The sequence below is a fragment of the Myxocyprinus asiaticus genome, chromosome 24 (genome assembly GCF_019703515.2).
Source record: "Myxocyprinus asiaticus isolate MX2 ecotype Aquarium Trade chromosome 24, UBuf_Myxa_2, whole genome shotgun sequence".
NCBI lineage: Eukaryota > Metazoa > Chordata > Actinopteri > Cypriniformes > Catostomidae > Myxocyprinus > Myxocyprinus asiaticus.
In genome coordinates, this window is record NC_059367.1 from 2,535,380 (window position 1) to 2,558,000 (window position 22,621).

General features: G+C 35.0%; 1 protein-coding gene across 1 annotated transcript; it reads right to left on the bottom strand.

Annotated features, from left to right (window-relative positions):
* Positions 1–1,501: 1,501 nt before the first annotated feature.
* Positions 1,502–22,055, bottom strand: LOC127415084 (tissue-type plasminogen activator-like). The gene is made up of 15 exons (XM_051653628.1): positions 21,827–22,055; positions 14,318–14,408; positions 14,178–14,220; positions 13,345–13,479; positions 11,748–11,858; positions 10,530–10,704; positions 10,317–10,408; positions 10,068–10,242; positions 8,116–8,201; positions 7,626–7,688; positions 5,724–5,931; positions 5,356–5,492; positions 3,790–3,930; positions 3,517–3,665; positions 1,502–3,186 (listed from the first exon to the last, which is right to left on the bottom strand). The coding sequence occupies exons 2-15, from the start codon at positions 14,378–14,380 to the stop codon at positions 3,025–3,027; spliced, it is 1,740 nt and encodes a 579-aa protein (XP_051509588.1). The 5' UTR covers positions 14,381–14,408; positions 21,827–22,055; the 3' UTR covers positions 1,502–3,024.
* Positions 22,056–22,621: the final 566 nt, after the last annotated feature.

Consider the following 22,621-nt stretch of genomic DNA (forward strand, 5'->3'; position numbering starts at 1 on the left):
TCGAGCCGTCGCTCTGTGGTGCCTGGCAGCTTCACGCGAGTGGTTTTGTGATGGCTTGTGCAACACTCGTGCAAAAAGCAGGCTTGTATAGCATGTGTTTCAGATTAGAAAGCATATTTAGCACGTATAAAGTGCCAAACGGTCACTCCGAGGCACCTTTTGCGGCCTTTGTTGGCCGTCCTTCTCTGATTGGAGAAGTTTTCTCTGCTGGATCATGGGTAATGTAGTTGTTTACCATAAATTCCGCTATCAAACACTATTTTTAACCCTTGTGTTGTGTTCCAATCATATAGACCCGAAGAGGATTTTCTTTTGCCTGAAAATGCTAGTTAATGTTATCCTATTGGACTAAAACTTACTGATTTTGCTCACACAGGGTATCACAACTTCCCCAAAAAAAAATATGATAATTTTTTTAATTTTTTGAGGGGTTTGTTACACTTTGGTGTTCCCGGTCAAATATGACCGGCCTAAAAAAATTGCATATAAATCTCACATTATGCTATATTATCACCAAATATTGAATTAGATCTTTTTGAAAACTTGTTTTCTTTCAATTAGCACATGTTTTGTGTTTCTTTTTGGAACTTATTGATCGTAGGCCTCATTGACCTGAACTTATGCACCTCCGTTTTTGAGCGAAAAAAGCATTATTTGTGGAAAATGTTGGCAATATTAAATGAAATATGAAAACATTCTGCACTATTTATCACACTAGCATGCTTTAATGTTTAACCAGGAAGTTTGTTTTGAAATGCTTTTATTTTGTAAAAAATGGCACAAAGTCACACTTGTGGTGTTCCCGGTCAAAAATGACCGGCCATTGAAAATAAATGAGGGAGATCAAAAATAAGAGGAAAAATTGAGTGTTCAGGAGCATGTTCATCATGTTCATGTTCACATATGTCCATGTGTGCTTGGACCTGTGCACATACACACACACGTGCACTAACACACACACACACATGCGCATGCACACACAAAACACACACATGCTAACGTACACTCACAAACACTTTTGAGTGTTACATGCTTTCTTTTTCACAGAGATGAACTTTATCCTACCCTGAACTGCATCCAGCATCCATTCATCCATCCAACATTACCACAAACACACACACAAACACACACACATGCACGCTAGCCGTAAATCATCCTCCACTGTAAATGTGAGCGGTACTCCTTACATCGCTGAATGTCGGGTGTTTGGTTTATATGTGTCTTATAGAGCGCAACAGTTGGATGCAGTTCAGGGTATGACTGTGTGCAATTTATGTTGTAGAACATAACCTCCATGTATCGTCAAGTAATGTTTACCACAGACCTTATTTTTCTCATAAGTTCAAAAAACCCATAGGAAAATGGACTACAAGCTGAACAGCTCTATAGACAACACACTGTGCGTTCCTTGTGATAGTAAATTCACATAACAAAAGTGTATTTTGGAAATTCTCCAAAATCTGAAACAAATGTTGGTTATACAAAAGACAAGGGACAGCAGTTTCCATTTCATGTTTTATAAAAAGTCAGGCAACATAAAAACATAAAACAATAATTTAGTACTTGCCACTATCATGTATAAAAATTAAGGTTTATAAAAGGTGTTAAATAGTTAAATACAATCTATCTGATCTGATAATATTAGATCTCGGTTAACAAAGTAAAACATTTTGCAGTCAAAAAACTTCCAGCTTAAACAGAACTAAAGTCCAGTTAAATACACAGTATGTAACAAACTTGATTTTGTTTGGATCAACCCAGCAACACTGACCATGAAACAAACGTCTCTCTGTGCCAGCAGATGTTTAGTGTTAAAAATATGTAGCTAAGTTATTAATGTCTAACATTATGACAAGCATTAAAAGAAGCATCATGTGACAACTCAGAGCACACATTGAAAAGTGCCATCACTTATTCTCACTATTGTAAAGCAAAGTGTATATCTATTTTAATCATTTATTGAAAGTACTTTCAAAGGACTAAGTGCGTTTCTAAATCAGAGTTTGCACTTTAGAGGTGCAAAAAATGTTCCTACTCCCTGAAACATATGAATGAAATAAGTGTCGTGAGATATCTCACCAATCTCTTTGATCGTTCTAGACTCTGTATACAGCAAATATGTGTCCACAGACCTCTGACGCTTTCTGACGTGTGTTCTCATAGAATTGTAGTTTCAGCTTATTTTTGAGGCTTACTGCCATTTTTATGCCATGCTGTTCATAACAGTTGTCTGTTGAGGGCGCTATTTTGCAGCTGTTGTTTTTAACAACAGTTTCTGCATGATGTCAGCCTCAATAAAGCTCATTTGGTATCTTTGGAGCGTGGGGTTTTAGAAAAAAGGGCTGTGGCTAATCCAACGGCTCAGTCTCATGGAAGTAGAACGGCTAAAATTGCTTACAGCACCTTTAACACTCAAAGTTGTCTTTTGTGTTATGTAGTTCTTATTTAAGGCCACTTGTGTGATGTAAACGGAAGAATACTGTCCTTTGATTCAAACTTCTCAAGCGATCTATAACGATCAGCTCAAGCGTTACAAAACATCAGAAGATCTGTATTTCTATTTCCAAATATCCCATGGTTCCTTCCACAAACTACTGTAGTAGCTGACTAATTACACTGAGTCCCCAGTTAGCATGACACTAACTAGTCAAGCTGTTAAAGTCAACATGAAATCAAGATTGACCCATTTACTTTCTCAGCACCAATGTTTTCTACACGTGAAAACATTGGTGCACATTATTCCAAATATATGTTTTATATGTCTTTGTAATATTTCATCAAAATATGATAACTTATATATAATAATTTAGATGTTTTAGTAAACTCACATGCAGGTCTGACTCCATTCTGGTTTTTCATCATTGACCATCCTGTTACACTCTTAAATATTTCACATTACAATAGTAAAATGGGTTGCACGTTCAAGCTGACTTTAAGGTAGGTACATGAAAAGTCCATTGCCTTATTTATTTTCAGTACACAACGGTCACTGTAGTTTGTGTGTTAATGATGTTTGATAATGTCTCAGTTAGATCTCATCTTGCCAGAGATCCACTTTGTGTAGTTTGTGACGCGTGTGTAAACGCCAGGCGTGTCTTTCTTCCCGCAACCATCGCCCCAGCTGATCAAACCCATCAGTGTCATTCTGCCATCCTTCGGGCACACCAGAGGACCGCCGGAGTCTCCCTGAAGAAATACAGAGAGAGACTGATCAATCGAGAGGGTAAATCAAGTAAAAATGACTCTAGTGAGGTCACTTCCTGAGTATAACAGGAAGTGCAGCATGTAAACTCTTGGAGTGCGTCCTAATATGCATACTTACAGTATTCTACGCACTACAAGTATGTACTTCGCTGGTGATGGGAAAGTGTTTATGTTTGCATTTGCATGTAATTGTTACATAATTTGCATGTAATTGATTACTGAAAGTATCAATTCCTTTGGGAAAGAAATACACAAATGTGTCAATTAATAACATGCAGTAAGAATATAGAGCTATAAAATGAATATGGTTACCTTGCACGCGTCGTCCAGACCGCGCGTGTCTCCTGCACACAGCATGTTTGTTGTCACCAGACGCCCGGAGAGCTTCTCGGGAACGCACTGGTCCTGCGGCCACAACCGTACAAGACCTCGCTTGATTCTCTCGGCGTAAAACTCAGAAACTAAATTAGAGTAAAACATAACAACAGTAAAACAAATGTACAAGGCAAACATTCCTCACATCGGCGTAATCTGAAAGACCAGTGCTAACAACAGTAGCATGTAGTGTTGAAAAAAACATCTTACACTCTTCCTCTTTCCCATAACCAGAGATTTCACACTCTGTCCAGTCGGGTAAAACCAGGTTCGGTTCTGGTAAACACGCTGGCAGAACTTCAGGGGAGTTCACCGCACAGATACCAGAATCACTCTTTAACTTGAGCAGAGCTGAACACGTGAAAAGAAATGACACAATTTAAATACAACTTTATATGCATAATCGCTGGTAAAAGTTTACATACAACATAATATAAGTCCTACTGTTTATTCATATTAGATATATTCTGCAGGAAGTGTTGCAAACCTTGTCTGAGCAATTCCACATTTCATGAATAAAAATGAAATATAAATTATTATAATCAAATTGTGGAAATTTGGGGTCTGTGTAGCTCAGCGAGTTACCCCTGGAGTCGTGAGTTTGAATCCAGGGCGTGCTGAGTGAACCAAATTGGCCCGGTTGCTAGGGAGGGTAGAGTCACATGGGGTAACCTCCTTGTGGTCACGATTAGTGGTTCTCACTCTCAATGGGGCGTGTAGTAAGTTGTGTGTGGATCGTGGAGAGTAGCATGAGTCTCCACATGCTGCGAGTCTCCGCGGTGTCGCGCACAACGAGTCACGTGATAAGATGCGCGGATTGACGGTCTCAGAAGCGGAGGCAACTGAGACTTGTCCTCCGCCACCCGGATTGAGGTGAGTAACCGCACCACCATGAGGACCTACTAAGTAGTGGGAATTGGGCATTCCAAATTGGGAGAATTTTTTTTTTTTTTTTTTTGTGTAAATCTATTTTATACCTTCTTTTAGGAGAAGGCAATAGAAATAATAATAATGAAAAAAAAAAATCTAAAATATATATTTAAAAATATTAAAATAAAATATGATTATGAAAATAAATGTTATATTTCATTAAGTTTTCCAAAATGTCCTTAACTTTTTTTTAATACAAATGTATACTTTATTTCAGAAAATAGTAACGCCGCAGATATCATCATTATTATTATAAAAAATAATCAAGAATATGAGTAAACAGTTTATAACTGGCCAAAAAATCTGAAAAATACGGAAAGTACTGTTTACTTATTATCTTGATAATTTGTTAATAATTTATTATTAATAATGTCTGTGGTGTTAATAATTTTCAATATATAGTATACATTTTTCTGAAAAATAGTAAAGGAAATGGTCATCTTTGTGTGCTGATGTTCTTGCCGTTAGGGTAATGATTTACAAACATCATTAAGAATTAATTAATTTAGAGTTAAATATTAATTTAAGGAATAATAATAATAAAACACTGCTACAATCAAAAAAAAAAGTTTAACCTATTTTTTACGATTTACACATTTCAGTTTCATAACAAAATTCCATTAAACTGAATTGCATAATATTTTATTAAATTAAAATATATATATTGTTTTATTAATTTATTTTAGTTAAACATTACTCAAATAAATTGTCTGTGATTGGTTAATATTCCACTGCATGTAAATATAATTATTTGCACAACAGGAATGCTGTAATTGACACTTTTCACATTTAGTTATTGTGGCAGCTGCAACTGTAATCTCGATTGTTCATTTTTGTAAGTCTCACCTATGTCATTATCATAAGTGTCATCGTCATATTGTTCATGGGTCCAGTACTTCTCTACATCAAAGATCTGCTCACTGCTTGAATTCTGAAGTCTGAAGGTCCGACCCAAAATCACCCGCAGACGATTCTCTCCAAACCTAAACACACATCACAGGAGGTTAAAAACTATTATCTCATCAAAACTGAACTGTATCTCTGTCAGGCAAAGAATCTCACAAATATGCAAAGAAGCGCAACACATTTGTAGATAACCGATGTCATCAAGCAGGAAATGAGATGCAAGTTAGTGTAATTACAGTAAGTGGGTCGGTAATTATTTCTAACACACACGCAATGATAAACTCAGATAACTCAGAATGTGTACGCACCCCTCCTGGAAGCAGTGAGCGGCTGATAGAATCCAGCAGGAGTCGACGAGCACACCCCCACACAGGAAGCTATACGATTTTAAACGGGGCAGATATACATTGATGGCCACCTGCCACGGCTGCTCTCTGATGTCACTGGCCTGACCACCGTGTATCCGGAACATGGGCAGAGAGTTTGAGAGGGATTCAACGCGCTGACCACAGGTGCCTAAACAGAAAAATTGAAGAAAAGAGCGAGAAACAGAGAATGAGGAAAAAAAAGATGAACAAGTTATACGGTATGGACTACTTATATGATTCTTTCATGGTGCTTTTATGGTGCACTGTAAAACAATTTCTGTAATTGTAACGTAAAAAGATGTAAAAATGCTATAGTAAAAATTGTAACTTGGTTAACTGGTAGTTACCTTTCCATCTAAAAATATATTATCACCACAATATATGCATCTAGTATATATTATAAGACACTATACATTTACGGTAAAATTTTGAAATTGTTTAAAAATTAGTTTTTTTACAGTAGAATTTTATGTTTAACAATAAATATACTTTTATGATAACTAAGTAAAAATAAAAATGTTTATAAATTTCATGTTTGACAGTAAATGTACTTTTACGGTAAACTACAAAATAAAAATAAAAACGTTTATAAATTTCATGTTTGACAATAAATGTACTTTTACAGTAAACTCCAAATAAAAATAAAATTGTTATGTTTGACAATAAATGTACTTTTACAGTAAACTCCAAATAAAAATAAAATTTGTTATAAATTTCATGTTTGACAGTAAATGTACTTTTACGGTAAACTACAAAGTAAAAATAAAATTTGTTATAAATTTCATGTTTGACAGTAAATGTACTTTTACGGTAAACTACAAAGTAAAAAAAAAACGTTTATAAATTTCATGTTTGACAATAAATGTACTTTTACAGTAAACTCCAAATAAAAATAAAATTGTTATGTTTGACAATAAATGTACTTTTACAGTAAACTCCAAATAAAAATAAAATTTGTTATAAATTTCATGTTTGACAGTAAATGTACTTTTACGGTAAACTACAAAGTAAAAATAAAAACGTTTATAAATTTCATGTTTGACAGTAAATGTACTTTTACAGTAAACTCCAAATAAAAATAAAATTTGTTATAAATTTCATGTTTGACAGTAAATGTACTTTTACGGTAAACTACAAAGTAAAAATAAAAACGTTTATAAATTTCATGTTTGACAGTAAATGTACTTTTACAGTAAACTCCAAATAAAAATAAAATTTGTTATAAATTTTATGTTTGACAATAAATGTACTTTTACGGTAAACTACAAAGTTAAAAACGTTTATAAATTTTATCTTTGAAAATAAATGTACTTTTACAGTAAAATACAAAGTAAAAATAAAAATGGTTTTAAAAGTTTTATGTTTAACACTAAATGTACTTTTATGGTAAACTAAAAATAAAAACGTTTTTTTTTTTTTTTTTATGTTTAACAAAACATACTTTTATGGTAAACTATAAAGTAATTTTTTTTATCATCTTTACCAATACATGTACTTTTACGGTAAACTACAACATATGCACGGTTGTGAACTGTAAAATACAGGCCCCAAAATGACTTTAACATTGTCACAGTATTTTTTACTGTGAATTTCTGGCAACCAGAGCTGCCAGTTTTTTTTTTTACCATAAATGTAACATCATATATTTTTCTACAGTGTACTTTGAGGTCCTTTTTGGACTTTGACAGCCCCTAGTCTTTGTATGCTACAATTTTATGGAATAAAGCAGCATGAACATTGTGCTAAACTTCATGCAGGTCACACGTGTTTGGTTGGGTGAGTAAATGATTACAGGAATTTATATTTTTGGGTAAATTATCCCTTTAATTATCTCTCTCTCACCTTGGTTGTTGCTGGTTGTAGGGGCTCGTGGTCCAAGCGTTGTTCTTGATGGAGTTTTCTTGGCTGTGAAGGAAAATACAAACATGGATTTAAAAAACACACAGATGCAAATATGCACAAACCCTATTCTTTTCCAGAATATTCAGAAAGACAAATATGTTTTAGTGCCAAAATAAAACTGCATATTGTCAGGAATTAACGTGATTCAGATAAACAGTGTAAATTTCTACCAAAACATGACATGTCTGACAACAGTTACTAGACAGAAAAACAAACCAATGAGCCCATGTGGTATCACACAGCACAATACACATGAGATTTACTGTGAATTACAGTAAAAAACGACAGTACTGATCATACTCATTCACTCTAAGACACAACATGCGACCTCATCTGTTAGTCACACTGATCGGCAACGTGCTTGTAATTCAATGACTAATGCATCGGTGGACTGTATTGATCAGTTGTCACGGAAACAGTATGTACTTACGGCATTTGGGGACCTCACAGAGTTCCCAGATCAGCTGTGAACCTTTATAAGCATGACACCAGGGGCCGAGGTCACCGTCTGGATTCCTGTGTTAGAACGAGCGAGAGTGCACAGTGAATATTACAGCAATAAGCCACTTAATGCAGTGTTTTACTGTGATTGTACCATGGTTAAGGGTTGCTGTTGGACACAAGTGCTTAAGGAGTGCCTATATCCCCTTTAACCATTGTAAGATCACTAGGTAAAACCCCTCACAAAAAGTACTGTGGTGGTACTATGGTTCAGTGATGATATTAGATGGTAAAACCATGGTACTTTGATATATTACACTATTCATGTACCATGCTATTTACATGGTACTCCAAAGTACAGTACTTCAAAGAATAACATAATAATTCTATAGTTTTTATGCACTTTTTTGTTAGTGAATGCACAGTTTTGAGTATTTTTTGCTTTATATAAGTTCAGCAACATCAATATGATAAAAGACACTAAAGTTCAATAAATATTTACATTTATTACTCATAATAACCACAAAAACAGTCCACTAAGTTACCATAGTTAAGTATAAGTATTGTTCATTGGTGTGTGAACAAAGGTGTGTGTTTACGTGTGTTTCTTCAACCTTACGCAATTTTATATCCCATGACTTGATTTGTATTAAAACGGACAGAAGATCACAACATTTTTTTACACATTTTATGTTTAACAATAAATGTACTTTTACGGTTAATTACAAAGTAAAATTATCTTTTTAAATAAAATTTGATGTTTAATAATAATTTACTTTTGTGGTAAACTACAAAGTAAAAATATATTTTTTATTAAATTATATGTTTAACAATAAATGTACTTTTATGTTAATCTACAAAGTAAAAAATATATTTTTTAAATTTTAAGTTTAACAATAAAAGTACTTTAACGGTAAACTGCAAATTAAAAATAAAAATGTTTCTACATTTTATATGAAACAATAATTGTACTTTTCCGGTAAAGTACAAAGTAAAAAATAAAATGTTTGTAAATTTTATGCTAAAAATAAATGTATTTTTACAGTGAATTACAAAGTAAAAATAAAAATATTTTTTATGCCTAGCAAAACTAAACAAAGTAAAAATAAAATGTTTAGAAATTTTATGTTTAACAATAAATGTACTTTTATGGTAAACTACAAAGTATTTTTTTATTTTATTTTATGCTTAACAAAATATATTTTTACAGTAAACTACAAAGTAAAAACAAAAATGTTGTTTCATGCCTAACAAATCATACTTTTATGGTAAACTACAAAATAAAAATATTTTTTTTAAATAAAATTTTATGTTTAACAATAAATGTACATTTACAATAAACTACGAAGTAAAAATAAAAATGTTTATAAATTTTATGTTTAACAATAAATGTACTTTTACAGTAAACTACAAAGTAAAAATTAAATGTTTTTTTCATGCCTAACAAAACATACTTTTATAGTTAACTAAAAATAAAATGTTTATGTAAATGTTTAACAATTAATGAACTTTTACGGAAAAAAACAATAATTGTGCGTATTTAAGATATATAGAATTTTATCCATGAAATTAGCCTCAGCAAGACAAAAGAGTCAGTCACTTTATTTGAAAACTGTAAAAAATGTCATTTCCATCACAGAATTCAATTAAACACATACAGAATTGGAGATGTGCTGGAAATGACACTGTGGTGGGACTTTTCATGACTTGAATGACATAAATCTCCTGTGATGCATGTACATGCACTGTTGGACATTGTTAGTAGACATTAAATAAACTAGTGAGAGTGTGAAAAATGTTTCCACAGTGCTAAAAGTGCCCGAAGTTGAAGAAACACCGATATACAATGTATTTTACAACAAATTTGAAAATGGCTCATCCAATCAGATTTTAGATCCATTATATAAATGCAGATGTTAGAGTAGGTGTGTTTGTGTGTACCTGCAGAAGTTGTGACTGCTGATGCCCAACTCTCTGGCATCTGATCTCCATGCGTTGTAAATCTTATGAGACACAGCGGCTGAATCCCACGGTAAACATTTCAAACCACTGCGTGTGACCGCCTTTGTACCTCTGTAAGACTGACCTGACCCTCGTGCACACTCCTTAATGGGATCTGACACAACATACACCATTACTACATGCACAGTGGATGATGATGTGGATGTGTGTCTGTTTGTGTGTTTGTACCTGTTATACAAGTCGGTAAAGAGCAGAATTCCCATGTGATCTGAGCTCTTTTATAAACATAACACCAGGGTTTAGTGTCTCCATCCGGATTCCTGAAAAATCCAGAACAATATTATGATTTATATATTCACCAAAAACAAGCAACTTCACAACAGCTTCAAATGTGACTCATGTAATCAAATGTTTATTATTTTATTATGTGTAAGTGTATACCTGCAGTAGTTGTGGTTGCCCAGCCCCAGTGTGCTAGATTCTGTTCTCCTGGCCGTGAATTTCTTTCCACGGAGTGAACTGGAATTCCAGTTAATGCACTCCAGTCCTGACGCACTCATACTCCAGGTGCCACGGTAACCTAAGCCCTGACCCGTCGCACATCTCTCACCCGTATCTTACAGAAATGAGGAGGAAATTAACACAACATTAAACCATACACAGAGTGCACCAGTTTGGCAAAGCCAGTTTGAAACTGTAGTTTGCCAGGTTACAAGCTTCTCATAATTATTTGACCTACAGTTCAATTTGAAAAACCAGTTAACTAAACTTCAAGTTACTGAAAAAATTTAGCTTTTTATATTGCAGCTATTTAAAAGGGAATATTTAATATAACTATAATGTAGAATTAATTTAACCCCTTATACTCTGGTGCATTTTTGGGCTGCCGCCTGCAATTCACTCAAATTTGACAGCTCACCGTTCACACATACTGTGGACTAATTGCAAAAAATTGGTCTCATTTTTCAGAAATCCCCCCAAATAAAAAAAAAAGACTCCAAGTATTCATAAATAATATTATATGTGTTTATAATCTTATGATAAACAGAAAGTTTTTCTGAATTTTTTTTATTTTGTTGTTGTTGTTGTTGTTGCTGTCCTAACTTTGTAAACATGTAATGCTGGTTCCGTTCACTCAATCTCACTTTGAAAAGTCTTATTTCATTCCACTAGATGGCAGCAAGCAGTAGTAAAAATATTTTTTCTCTATCACATTCCATCACAATATGCAGATCTGAAATGTAGGTGGCGCTCTAACGCATTTTAGCCCTCACAGATGTGCTCGTCCATAGACATTCAGTCTAATTTTCAGTTCAAGCACCACCCTCATTATTTCATTGAATATCTCGGCCTCTGAGTGGACTACAAGCTCAATCTAGATGTCATTAGAAAGCTGAGATCCTCCCCTTTGCGGTGATATATAACATTTTATCATCAATTTTCTGATGATTTGTTTTGTATGCTTTTCCCTCTGGATGGCATATTTTGTTCTGGACATCTAAGATATAACATTTAATTAAAATAATTAATAACTGTTAAGAGTAGCAATATTATTGCGTAGCCTACATTTAAAATTACATTCGGGGCTACAGTCAAAACATTAGGGGCTGAAGCCCCGGAGCAATGACCTGGCGACGCCGATGGTGTGTAGCGACTTACTGATTTCACACTGGGTGCCTTTATATCCTGGCGGACACTGACAGATAAAGTCACTGGAGTAAACAGCCTCTTTACACACCCCTCCGTTATAACACTTAGACACAAAACATTCTGAAAAACATGAAGAGTAAAATAAATCACATTAACACAATATAGTACATTCATATCCTGAGTTGAACAAATTACTGAGGACATTTATTGCTCTGTGTGACATTTAAATATTAAAACACTATTTTAAGTGTGCTACTATTTCCAAAATATTCATAATTAACTGTTTGTTACAGCTCTGTATAATAATTACATCATTTTATATGCAGAAACAGAACACATTTTATGACATAACAATCATTAAATTGTGGTCAAGTCAAAACACTAATAATACTGAGCAATTATTCACAATGACACATTTGTTTTTAATCTGTGTGATTTGTTCTGTGATCTCAGACCACAGAATGAAAATATAGTTTGATTTGCAAAGTGGTAGCGATTCTGGGTGTGTGTGTAACTCTAGAATTAAATTAAAATGATTTTGCATCATGACAAATTTGTGGAGCTCTGTTTCTCATGCACACAAGGAAATACACAAACGTAATGCTGTGAATTTGGTTAGTTGTTGGTTAATTATGTTGTTAAACACTATGTTCCATTTAAACTTGAGCTTTACTCAGAACTTCACTTTTCTGAGTCATTTTTGCTCAAAGACTCTTAATCAACTGGTGTGGCAGTGATTTTTAGTGGTCAGTTCCCCTCAAATTCACACAGGTGTAGTTCAGCACATTAAAGGGACAGTTCACCCAAAAATGAAAATTCTCTCATCATTTACTCACCCTCATTCCATCCCAGATGTGTTTGACTTTCTTTCGTCTGCTGAACACAAATGAAGATTTTTAGAAGAACTCTGTTGGTCCTCACAATGCAAGTGAATGGTGACCAGAACTTTGAAGCTCCAAAAAGCACATAAAAGCAGCATAAAAGTAATCCATACAACTCCAGTGGTTTAATCCATGTCTTCGGAAGTGATATGATAGATGTACGTGAGAAACAGATTAATATTTAAGTCCTTTGTTTACTATAAATCTCCACTTTTACTTTCATATTCTGTTTTTGCCGATTCGCATTATTCGTGCATATTGCCACCTACTGGGCAGGGAGGATATTTATAGTAAAAAAGGACTTTAAAATGTATCTGTATCCCACCCCTATCATATCACTTCTGAAGACATGGATTTTAAACACTGGAGTCTTATGGTTTACCTTTATGTGCTTTTTGGAGCTTCAAAGTTCTAGCCACCATTCACTTGCATTATCTGGACCTACAGAGCTGAAATATTCTTCTAAAAATCTTCATTTGTGTTGTGCAGAAGAAAGAAAGTCATACACATCTGAGATGGCATGAGGGTGAGTAAATGATGAGAGAATTTTCATTTTTGGGTGAACTGTCCCTTTATAATCAACATACTAGACAAAGTGTCACAATACTGCATGTCTTCATTTTCAACACTACATCTATTGTTTAAGTTAGTCTGTTTTTGCTATCTTCCTAGTATTTTGTAATGCAATGTTATTCAGGCATTTTAAGTGTACATGTGTCACTCACTGGTAACTGGTATTTCATGACAGCGCACTCTTCCTCGCAAGGCGCAGCGGCAGAATTCGACTTTCAGACCCCTCCATCGCAACCACGTCACCCCAGTCTCCCTGATCGCGGCCGAATCAGTGTCCACACAAACCTCTGACACACACAAATGAGATGGAAATGGACACACAATGATTGTGGTCAGACTACAGCATGAATAGATGCAAATGAGTGAAACCACATCAAAAAACACAGACTGAAGCAGCTGCAGCTGCAAGAAAGAGACGACAGAGAACCAGACAGAAAACAAATGGTGATTCAGTCTGGAATGAGGCGGAATGAAAGACAGCGTTCCGAGTGGAAACACAGACTAATGAGACCTACATGGACTACACTCAATGCATTTAGGATACATGTGGAATAGTATACTACAATCATAGTCATATTATTCTTATTTCTACAGTAGGAAGTATGTATACTGTTTGTGCACGGTCATGAAATTGTACTAGTATTGATACCGGCTACTAAAATTTTATATCAGTTCATACTGTATAAAGTTTTACCGATTATCTGCAAAAATCTATTGCAATAGTTGCAGATTTGTTCCTCATCACTAAACCAAATTTGATGAATATATTTATACTATAAAAAGCCTAATTTGTTAAATACTTATATATAGAGCATTGTTACGGAGCCAAGTCTCCGCTGTTTCAAAATGAGACGAGTTTGGAATGGCATCCTACTGTACTACTCTTACTATTTCTACCATAGACTGAGTAGTATGGGTAGTATGGATTAGAGAAGTTGCAAAGGTCAAGAGGTCAAGAAAAGACAAAGGTCAGAGTGTAACTCACCATTATAAAGACGTGAACCTCGTTTCTGTCTCTGATGCAACTCCTGTGAGAAAGATTCACAATATGGTTATATACAGTACATATGTCATCTATAGGGGGATTACACAAACACACACACACACACGCACACACACACTTACTGTATTATCTGCAGAACAGTATAGAGCAGGTAGAAGCAGCAACACTTTTAGTAATAAACTCATGTTGTCATTCAGATGCTTCTGTGAAATCCTGCAAGACAAAAAACAGAAATATGTTTCATTTTGGTCTTGCTTTACAGTAAAAATCCAGTAAAAATGACATTTTTCCCCCCTTGCCTTTAGCATAAACCTCACTTAATTTTGCTAGATTTATGTCTAAAATGTACCAACGGGCAATACGTTTAATTCAAGACACATTTTGAGTCTCAATATCATATGCACTTTTGCTTATCTTGTTTTAAGGATGTTTAGATATTATCACCAGCATCAAGGAAATGTAGACAGTAATGAGATTAAATGAAGAGCAAATGGAGAATAGCCTCCTGCTTTATTTTTAGATTTGTGTCTATATGTATTTCTCTCCTATTTCTCTTGAGCTGGGAAAAAGCAACCTTTGATTTATGGTTGAGGGATTTTTTTGTTAAACTTAGTCAATCACCACTACACAAAGGATTCATTCATAATTACACATGATGACTCATATTGTAAATTATTCATCACAGCCCTGAAGAAATGTAGAATTAGAGATAAAAGTAGCTGGTTAGTGTGTAATCTACAAAAGAAGAGACAGTCTGTGTATTGTTCTCTTCTTGTATTATGAGATTTTGCCCTTGAAATGTCTTAATATTATCAAAGAGTTTTATAAGAGCTTATAAAAGCTTTCTTTATGCCAACCAAATTTATTACTGTCAAATATTTCTATTTAATATAATAATTTTTAGTTGGTTATTCTCACAAATTACTTCCTTTTTTCCCCAAGTCACGCACGCAAACATGGTCAGCTCTGTTTGTGAGACACTCCTGTTAATCAGGCAACAGGAAGTGACCCACAAACGTCCTGTCCTGCCACTTTATCAACACATCAACTACATTATCAGTTAAACTAAGGGGAGTCAGTTCTTTTGAATCTACAGCACGCAACACACAGTATGAACAGAGTACTCCAATTCCCGAACTAACAACTCTATTTAGTCAATTAGTTTTGAATCTACAGTGCAAAACATATCGCACAAACAGTGCAGTCTGATTTCTTTGTGAATGACTCTTATGAGTCGGTTCTTTTGAATCTACAGCACACACCACGCAGCACGAACAGTGTAGTCCGATTCCTGAGTGAATGACTCTAATGAGTCGGTTCTTTTGAATCTACAGCACAAAATGTATCGCACAAACAGTGCAGTCCGATTCCTGAGCGAGTTACTCTAATGAGTCGGTTCTTTTGAATCTACAGCACACAACACGCAGCACGAACAGTGTAGTCCGATTCCTGAGTGAATGACTCTTATGAGTCGGTTCTTTTGAATCTACAGCACACACCACGCAGCACGAACAGTGTAGTCCGATTCCTGAGTGAATGACTCTAATGAGTCGGTTCTTTTGAATCTACAGCACAAAATGTATCGCACAAACAGTGCAGTCCGATTCCTGAGCGAGTTACTCTAATGAGTCGGTTCTTTTGAATCTACAGCACACAACACGCAGCACGAACAGTGTAGTCCGATTCCTGAGTGAATGACTCTTATGAGTCGGTTCTTTTGAATCTACAGCACACAACACGCAGCACGAACAGTGTAGTCCGATTCCTGAGTGAATGACTCTTATGAGTCGGTTCTTTTGAATCTACAGCACACAACACGCAGCACGAACAGTGTAGTCCGATTCCTGAGCGAGTGACTCTAATGAGTCGGTTCTTTTGAATCTACAGCACACAACACGCAGCACGAACAATGTAGTCCGATTCCTGAGTGAATGACTCTTATGAGTCGGTTCTTTTGAATCTACAGCGCGCAACATATCGTGCGAACAGTGTAGTCTAATTTCTGAACAAATGACTCTATTGACTTGGTTCTTTTAAATCTAGAGCACAAAACATATTGTATTATATTAGCAATTTATTTGAAATAATGCAGAAAATACATCAAATAAAAACCACATTAGAAGAAAATAGGCATCCATCATCAATTTTGAAATAACTTAAAAATACAACCCACAGAATCACCACAATAAAGACATTTCAAATATCCAGATATGAGAAGTTAGTAAGCCTGATAACTGTAGGAATGGTTTAGTTAATAAAAAAGATTTGTCCTTTAAGATAAAGATGAAAGTAAAGTTGATTCTTACGTTTGTGTGTGTGTGTGTGTGTATGTGGTTGTCATTTATGGATGCTGACTCACTGTTTTGCTTCATCTCAGAAGCAGAAAGTCTTTTCTCCATCCTGTGGTCATTATAAACTCTCTTTTCTAAAGGGACTCTCTGAATGTTAGACTAAAGACAACAATTACAACACCATTAAATCCTGCTGTTTTCAGACTTAAGCATTAAATGCCCACACATCCATATAACTTCAGTGAGATTTAATTGGAAACAGATTTTCATTGTGTTTTTGCTGATTGAACTTTTTTCCGTGTCTCTGTTTTTCCCTGCAGGGCTGCAGCTGAATGAAACAGCAAAAAAGGAACTTCTTGTACAGCTGCATAACAGCAAGTGGAATTATAGATAGTATTATGAAGATACAATCATGTCTTGCAAGCAGAGACTTGGGAAGTTGACATATCCTGCAGTATGACATGCTGTAGTCCATCTAAAACTATATTTAACAACGTTTGTGTAATTCTTGTACAATTATAATACATGCCGCTTTTATGAGCTCTTATTATTGAGAGATGACATGGAATATATTGAGATGGGATTGTTTATGTAACCCTCATTCCAGATGGCATATTATACTCAGGCTCAACGACACACACATTCACATGCAAACACGAACACGAACACACACATATAAAGCACCAACGCTGAATGTTGTGGTTAGTTAACGCTGTTTGCATGTTCGTTGAGGTTGTCAGATAAACAGGCTCCATATTCTGCAGGAAACACCATGCTGACATGAAAGAGGATAAGCACACACACACACAAGATGCAAAAGCCCCTCCAAAACACACACAAAGAGAAACACAAACTGACTCAGAAATCAAGAGAATGCAAACATAAAATATATCTATCTGACCTTTCCTGTGAGCAAAACATCTGAAGAAACATCCTTGTCTTTTCTCTTTTATCCTCTCTGAACTTCCCTTCCGTCGGTTCTTCTGGCTTCTTTCATCATTTGCCCTCATTTAAAACACCTCATACTGAGTCAGAATAAACTCCCTCTTAGTCACCAGAGCACTGCATAAAAACCCATTCTTAATCAGTATCTTTGTCTCGTTTTCCCATTAAAAATAAAGACAAAATTGCATAAGATATTCAGACCTCTTTTCAGAGAAAGTTATTTTTTTTGTTGTTGTTTTTTTTGTCTTGTTCCATTGGCATATTTGTGTCTCTTGTTTTAAACATCCAGCAAAAAGTAACTAATTATGTTGGCGTGACAAAGCCAACATATTGTTATTCAACAGACCTGGTTTACATTTCTTCCAAAATCCCTAAACCAAGACCAAAAAGATCAATTTTAACTCCTCCAACAGCTTTCAAGCTACATCCACCAAACTTGGCATAGACCTTCAGAATGGTCTGATTTGGGTTGCTATGACTTTTCTAACTGATCAGAATTATGGTTTTCGTACAGCGGACAATCAGAAATCTAAAAAAATCCCATTGACTTTCATTGACGGATCGTTCAAATGGGCCAAAACCATTCAAACTGTCAAAAAAAATCTAATGTAAACAAACTTAAGCAAATATACTTCCCACGTAAATATACACAACCTGACCACTTTATTAGGAACACCTGTACACCTACTTATTCATGCGATTATCTAATCAGCCAATCGTGTGGCAGCAGTGCAGTGCATAAAATCATGCACATATGAGTCAGGAGCTTCAGTTAATGTTCACATCAACCATCAGAATGGGGGGAAAATGTGATCTCAGTGATTTCGACCGTGGCATGATTGTTGGTGAAGGCCAGACCAGCTCAAAGGTGTTTTGCACACTTACTGTACCGGAGTAAACTCGACTGGTGATCAGCGCCACCTATTGTAAACACATGAATGCTTTTGGTGTGAAGGGGCCATATGTCGGAAATTCGTCTTGCTTTTCCGTTTTGCGTTTGGTGTGAAAGGGCCTAAATCTGTTTTGCTGGTCTTAGCAGGATTATAGTTCAAGTGTGTAATTTCTGCGCCACCGAAAGTAAATGCAAAAATAAATATTGGCTGTTTCTCAATGTTTGTTCTTATGTGTTCTTACATTCTCGTGGACTCGTTCGACGTCATCATCCACTGCCAAAGTTAAATTCCAATACTCAAGAATGCATAAAATTACCCAATGAGGCCGAATATCGAGGATGCATCAGATGGTGACTTGTAGGCGAGAACCCATTTGAAGTCCCGGCAATCATAGTTGCACAACGGTGGCAGGCGAAGGACAAGGACATTTACCATTTATCGTTGTTTTATCGTGTTTTCCCTCAAGAGTTTCCCGCTGTAAGCTTGCGAAAGTCTGACGGCTTGTGAGAGTTGTCAAAATTGGTTGTTTCGTTTGGCATCATTTTAATGAAGTAATAAACAAATGGAGGAAACGAGTGTTTACAGACTTTATTCTTTTAACGTGTCAGTCCTTTGATGCTAATAACACTCTGGAGTTTTATAATGCCAGTATTTCCCTCACTGGCTTCAAATGTGTTGGGACAGTCAATTTCGCAACAGGGAGATCGCAGCACATCTCAAAGCTCACAATAGACGCGTTCTATATCCTTCTGTACTTCCGAGTTTGTTCTTCTAAGGTGGCTTGTCAAGACTGGTCTTCATAAGAACACAAGTCCATTCTCTGTGTTCCTAGCATCGAGAAACACCCATTGTTTTCAAACAGCCTTCCGAATACGCCCTCCATCTGCTATTGATCGAACAAACATATAGTCCCGCCCCCAACTCACGCCATTGTTTGAGTCAGTGTTGTTGTGTTGGGCTGGACGGGTTGCTCAAATCAAACAGAGCTTTTTTGTTTTCTTGAGAGAATTAACTTTTAGTTAGTTCTCTGCATATAAAGCTGGGAGAGGATAAAGTATTATTTTAACATCAAAAAATTACACAAAACAGTTGGTCTCCCAGCATAACTAGCTGAAAAGTGCCCAAAAACCCTCTAAAACCAGCCAACAGACCAGTCTGACCTAACCTGCAAACCTTGTCAGAATGCTGACATCTCAGAAATACAACTGCAGCCTGTTAAAAAAGGAACAATAAACATCCTTTGTACATTTAATATGCATAAACTGTACATACAAGTTGTGCTGTGTGTAAGTGTGTATGCATTTGTATGTGAGCGTGAAATCCGATCTTTACTTCAGCCACAAAGACATAACAGAGCTGCATTGTCCAAAAGAGAAAAAGACAAACGGGAGGGACGAATAGAGGAATAGATTACTGCAAACGTGATGAGTGAGTCGAATAGCTCGTAAAGGAGTGCAGCTGAGTCATCTCACGTCGAGAGAGCGAGAAGCCACGGGGAGATAGACACTGTGTTCAGATTGTGATAAAGTGCATCTGTACATCTGCACGGGGTCGATAAAGAGTTAAACCAGCAAGGAGAGACTGGCTTTAATTTTAAAACAAAAACAACGCTTACGAGTAATGTCAATGTCAGCAAAATCAGACCTGGTGAGCAGCCCTCTTGGAATGTGACTTAAACACTCACAGCAGTATGTTTGTGAAGAACAGACAAAGCCAAAGATTTAGAGCATGGTCTAAATGTGCTGACCACAAACAGTCATTGAAGAAGAAAGAGGTCATTTGGCTTTACAGAGAGACCGCAATATGGAGTGTATTACACTTTACTTGTGGATCATTTGTGTTTCTCTATGATTATACTTCAGGAGTTTCAATGGTTTATATGCATTTTTAGTTTTGTGACATTTCCTAGAATAGTCCTAAACTGGAGTCCATTCATGCTGTTCAGTTATTCTGCAGATATGAGCTGCTTAACACACAGAGGAATGTTATTAAGTGGAATAAGGAATTCCTGGGCGTCTCACAACAGCTTTAAGAATTTACAGCATGTGTTTTTAATCTGATTCTTACTGTAAGTGCTGGGAACTGCAGAATAATACAGTTTCACCTAAGATTTGAACTCTGTTATACTATATAAACATATACAGAACAATAACTAAACTGACATAAACTGTGCAACATTTTATTTCTAACCACCACAATCTCAATATATATATATATATATATATATATATATATATATATATATATATATATATATATATATATATATATATTTTTATTAGGATGAACATTACAATATAATATAGCTATATATATATATATATATATCACACACATACACATGAACTCGGTTTCTGCATTTCAAATTTATAACAGAATTCTATCAAATTGAATTGTGCAATTTTATCAATTAAATAAAACTTACAATATTTAGTTATTTTAGTTTATTTTCTATGGCTACTTAAATAAATTTAATTAATTTTCTTATGAAATTGAAATGTGTAAATATTACAATTATTTTTTGAGTGTATACTGTATATACATTATTTCAAACCTCCACAATCTCAATGCTTTTATATACCATTATATATATATATATATATATATATATATATATATATATATATTTTTTTTTTTTTATTAGGATGAACATTACAATATAATATAGCTGTGTATACTGTATATATATATATATATATATATATATATATATATAGCTATAAATACTGTATAGGTGTAAATAATATTATATTATATTGCTATAATATACTATAATATTTTAAGATGCTATATTGCAATACCTATTGTAATATAGCCAACTACATACTATTACAGTGATATATTACACATATAATCCATTTATAGCAGTGTTAGTAGGGCTTTTTTATTACTATACATTTCAATATAATACTATAGTGTATTGCTATACTGTATACACACACACACACACACACACACTCTAAAAAAAATTTTTTTTTGGCCAATCAAATTGAATTGTGCAATTTTTTAAATTAAATAAACTTACAATATTTAGTTATTTTAGTTTATTTTCTTTGTGGCTACTTAAATACATTTAATGACATTTTCTTATGAAATTGAAACGTGTAAATATTTAAATTATTTATTTGAGTGTATACTGTATATACATTATATCTGCCTACTGTGTACCATTATAACTATATGTTACCCATATAACCTTATATAGCAGCGTTACTAGGGCTTTAGTGCAGTCTATAAGTTAAATATATGCATATTCGGCCGAGTCTCAAAACTGAGCAAGCTGCAGCATTGTTGGGCATCGTTTGTGAGTTCCAAATCAGCAGCATTTTATAGATGTTGACTTAAAACAGGCACGTGATGCCCAAAACAAAGGCCTAGGTAGGCAGCTCACTAGGTTTGGGAACACAGCCCTTGGTCTGGACTCAAACACATACGATATCAACACGTTTCAAGGTCCTAAACATCTGTCGTCAAAAATAAAACCGCTGTGTGCATGTCTTACCTCCCCACTCTCGTTCCTGTGCAATGTGCGTAAAAAGCGTCTTAATCCAGAGACTCGCGCTGTTTCTCTCTCTCTCTCTCCTCCGTGTTTCTGTGTGTACGATCATGAATCCGAGGATATTTATTCTCGATTCCCGGCCTGCAGTGGGACGGGACCGGACCCACTCATGATGGGAATGTGGGGCGGGGAGAGGGACTGTCCCACACACGCACTGGCTGGATACGCACCAGGAATGTCCAATAAGGATGTATATATGTGTGTGTGGTGAGTGAGTAATGATGCAGCATCAGTGGTGTAATCGAGGGGCCACAATAAGTATTTGAACACTTATTTAATGTATTTGGTTTGATATCAAAATATCAAACCAAGTGGCATTTGTTTTGAGGAAAATATACACTTTTCATGCAAAACATTTCAACATATCTGAATTTTGAAAAGAAGTTTGTTGTTGAAGACAAAAAGTATTAACATTTTGTGTGTGATGCATTACTAAGTAATTAATTACTGTAATTAAATTACTTTTTCATTGATAAAAGTAAGGGATTACTCTTAATTTTTCAGTCATTTAATTACAGTTACTTCTGATGTAATTGCGTTAAATACTGTATAGACTATAGAACAATTCTATATAAAACAATAGTGAATTTAAAATCGAAATTTAACATCTAATGTTAAAATGTGTGTTTTCTAATTTAACGCCGCCCCTTTAAATTCTTTGGCCAGTTCATGAATAATTTATTAGATTTTTCTTTTTCTCCCAATTTGGAATGCCTAATTCCCAATGCACTTTTAAGT

Excerpts from the sequence above, each read along its gene's own strand:
- LOC127415084 (XM_051653628.1), bottom strand. The coding sequence starts at position 14,380 with ATGAGTTTATTACTAAAAGTGTTGCTGCTTCTACCTGCTCTATACTGT. Across the intron at positions 10,705-11,747 it reads AGGCACCCAGTGTGAAATCA|ATACGGGTGAGAGATGTGCG; the intron begins GTAAGTCGCTAC and ends CATTTCTGTAAG. Across the intron at positions 10,409-10,529 it reads GGCAACCACAACTACTGCAG|GAATCCGGATGGAGACACTA; the intron begins GTATACACTTAC and ends TGGATTTTTCAG.